This window comes from Colobus angolensis, unplaced genomic scaffold, assembly GCF_000951035.1.
Source record: "Colobus angolensis palliatus isolate OR3802 unplaced genomic scaffold, Cang.pa_1.0 Scaffold38, whole genome shotgun sequence".
Lineage (NCBI taxonomy): Eukaryota > Metazoa > Chordata > Mammalia > Primates > Cercopithecidae > Colobus > Colobus angolensis.
Window position 1 is genome coordinate 9,797,248 of NW_012117154.1, and position 2,715 is coordinate 9,799,962.

General features: G+C 55.2%; 1 protein-coding gene across 1 annotated transcript in view; it reads right to left on the reverse strand.

Moving 5' to 3' along the window:
• The window catches only part of FTCD (formimidoyltransferase cyclodeaminase), a 15,002-nt gene that overhangs the window by 5,482 nt on the left and 6,805 nt on the right, over window positions 1–2,715 (reverse strand). The window contains exon 8 of the mRNA XM_011954242.1: window positions 95–156. Within this exon, the coding sequence (XP_011809632.1) occupies window positions 95–156 (62 nt within the window). The remainder of the gene's footprint in view (window positions 1–94; window positions 157–2,715) is intronic.

Genomic DNA, 2,715 nt, shown 5'->3' on the forward strand with positions numbered 1-2,715 from the left:
AGCCGGGTCTCCACGCGGGGACCCCAGCGCCCCGCAAGGCCAGGGAGGCAGAGCCCGGGACGGGTGGGAAGAGGTCGGGAGGGCAGAGGCTCACTCGATGATCCGCTCCTTAGGTTTGAAGGGACACAGGGAGTCCAGGCCCAGCCGACTCACCACCTGGAAAAGCGGCTTGGAGTGGAAACGGCCTCGGCGCGTCTCCACCACCAGGGAAAGCCTCGGAACCCGCGGGTCCCACCCTTGCGGCAGCCGCCCCCTGGCCCAGCACATGGGCGCTTTTGCGGGGAGCAGGGCAGGGGCGTGGCTGGCACCCCCACCCCCACCTCTGCTCCACCAGGAGCCCGGTGGGCCCCGCCCCAGCGCGCACTCGGTACAGGATTCTGCAAACAGTCACTCACCCTGAGTTGCCCTTGAGGAAACCGAGGCCCAGAGAAAGGAGTTGCCCCCTGGAGACCGCACAGCAAACTGCTGCTCATCCCTCGCCGCCCCCCACCACCACTTGCCCCCCACCACTCGCCCCACTCCGCAGCACTCGACCCCCCCCACCGCCCCGCACCACTTGCCCATGGCTGACAGGGGTGGGCAAGATTTTAATTCACCAAGTCTTCACATCTAACAAGTCCTTCAAAGCTGAGGAACAGCCCTAAGTCACCCACACATAAACTTGTATGCCAGAAAAGTGAATTTTACCTAAATTCAAAATAAAGTTGTGACAGTCCCATTTAAGATTAGAATTCACTCTGCAAAACCCATTCACAACACGTTGGCTATGCGACCCCCACCCCACAGAGGGGAACAGCAGCCGGGTGGGGTGGAGAGCACCTCCCCGCGGCCACAGAACCAGCAAGCCGCAAGGCAAAGCCTCCTTGGGCAGAAAACCCCAGGAAGATGTGGGCGTTTTAAAGGCCTGGCTAAGCTATCAGACAGGACATCATTGGAGATCAGACATGACCAGAAAGGTGAGTCTGGAACAGCCTGTCAGCCTGGAGCTAGGTCCGCCCTGGGGGCAACTGCCCCGCTCTGGCAGCCCCTCATGAGTGGGGGAGGTCTCAGGCCTTCAGAGTGGGGTCAGACTGGAGACCCCTGGAAAGTGACATCCCCAAGGATGAATTAGAAACAGCCACCCGCCAGAGGAAACAGCTGAGGTACTTCCCAGTTCCTGCGTTCCCTTTGGGTGAAGCAGAAAAAAAAAAAAAATCTCCTGTGAATTCCTAACCACAACCACAAGCCACCCTGACAGGGCTACAGGCCTCACCTGACACTGAATTCACGCTTGTGCGCTTCCAGAGCTCCAAGCCAATAACTCAGCTTTGAGGCAGTGTCCACAAGCGCCAGCACAAAGCCCCCTTGGAGGAGAAAACTTTGAACCCAGGTAACCAAGAACTACCATAGATACAATTCCAAAGAGCATGCACTCGCAATCAAAAATCACACAGCACAAAGCAAAGAAACCTCACCACCAGGAGGCAGCACGCAGCCACCGGCACAGCCAGACATGTGCAGGTCGCAGGCATGGGGTCCTTCAGGTAAAGAAGACAAAACCCGGCTGGTCACGGTGGCTCACGCCTGTAATCCCAGCACTTTGGGAGGTCAAGGTGGGTGATCACGAGGTCAGGAGTTCAAGACCAGCCTGGCCAAGATGGTGAAACCCCATCTCTACTAAATACAAAAATTAGCCGGGCACAGTGGCACACGCCTGTAATCCCAGCTACTCAAATCCCAGCTACTCCCTCCTAGAGGCTGGGGCAGAGAATTGCTTCAACCCGGAAGCCCTCCGTCTTGCCATGAGCCGAGATCGCACCACTGCGCTCCAGCCTGGGTGACAGCGAGACTCCGTCTTAAAAAAAAAAAAAAAAAAAAAAAAAAAAAAAAAAAGATGATGACGACAACAAAATCCCATGCTGGAAAGCAGAGGGCCTCACACATAAGACAAGGAAATGTGGAGAAGCGACAGCTGCTGCTTAGAGAGACAGGAAGACGTTGGAACACTGTCACTGGCTCCTAAAACGCTGGAATTTCAGCACGTAACAGGTATTTCTCTACCTACTCAATACTTTAAACACCTTCCAGTACTCCCCACAATGTATTAATTGCAAAAGGAACGAACAGTAACATTGCAGTGAAGGGCCCAGGAGGAAGGGGCCGCCTCGGCCAAGTGACTGGACCACGTGGGCACCCTGAGAAAATGTGCATCGTGGGGAGGAAACAGCACCATCTATGCTTTTCCTGCCAAAAATGAGTAACTGGCTTGGCGTGGTGGTGCACACCTGTCGTCCCAACACTTTTGGGAGGCTGACATGAGTGGACTGCTCGAGTCCAGGAGTTTGAGACCAGCCTGGGCAACAGAGCAAAACCCCATTTGTATGAAATTAGCCAGGTCTACATAGTGGTGCTGCCTGTAATCCCAGCACTTTGGGAGGCTGAGGTGGGAAGATTGCCTGAGCCCTGGAGTTTGGGGCTGCAGTGGGCTGTGACTGTGCCACTGCACTCCAACTGGGTGACAGAGAAAGACCCTGTCTCAAAAAAACTAATAAATGAAATTAAAATAAAAATGCACAACTACCTCTGGGCACAAGCAACATCAGACTAGTCCCCACGGAGGCGCTTTTAAAAGTCTGTCCTTGGCCGGGCGCGGTGGCTCAAGCCTGTAATCCCAGCACTTTGGGAGGCCGAGACGGGCGGATCATGAGGTCAGGAGTTTGAGACCATCCTGGCTAA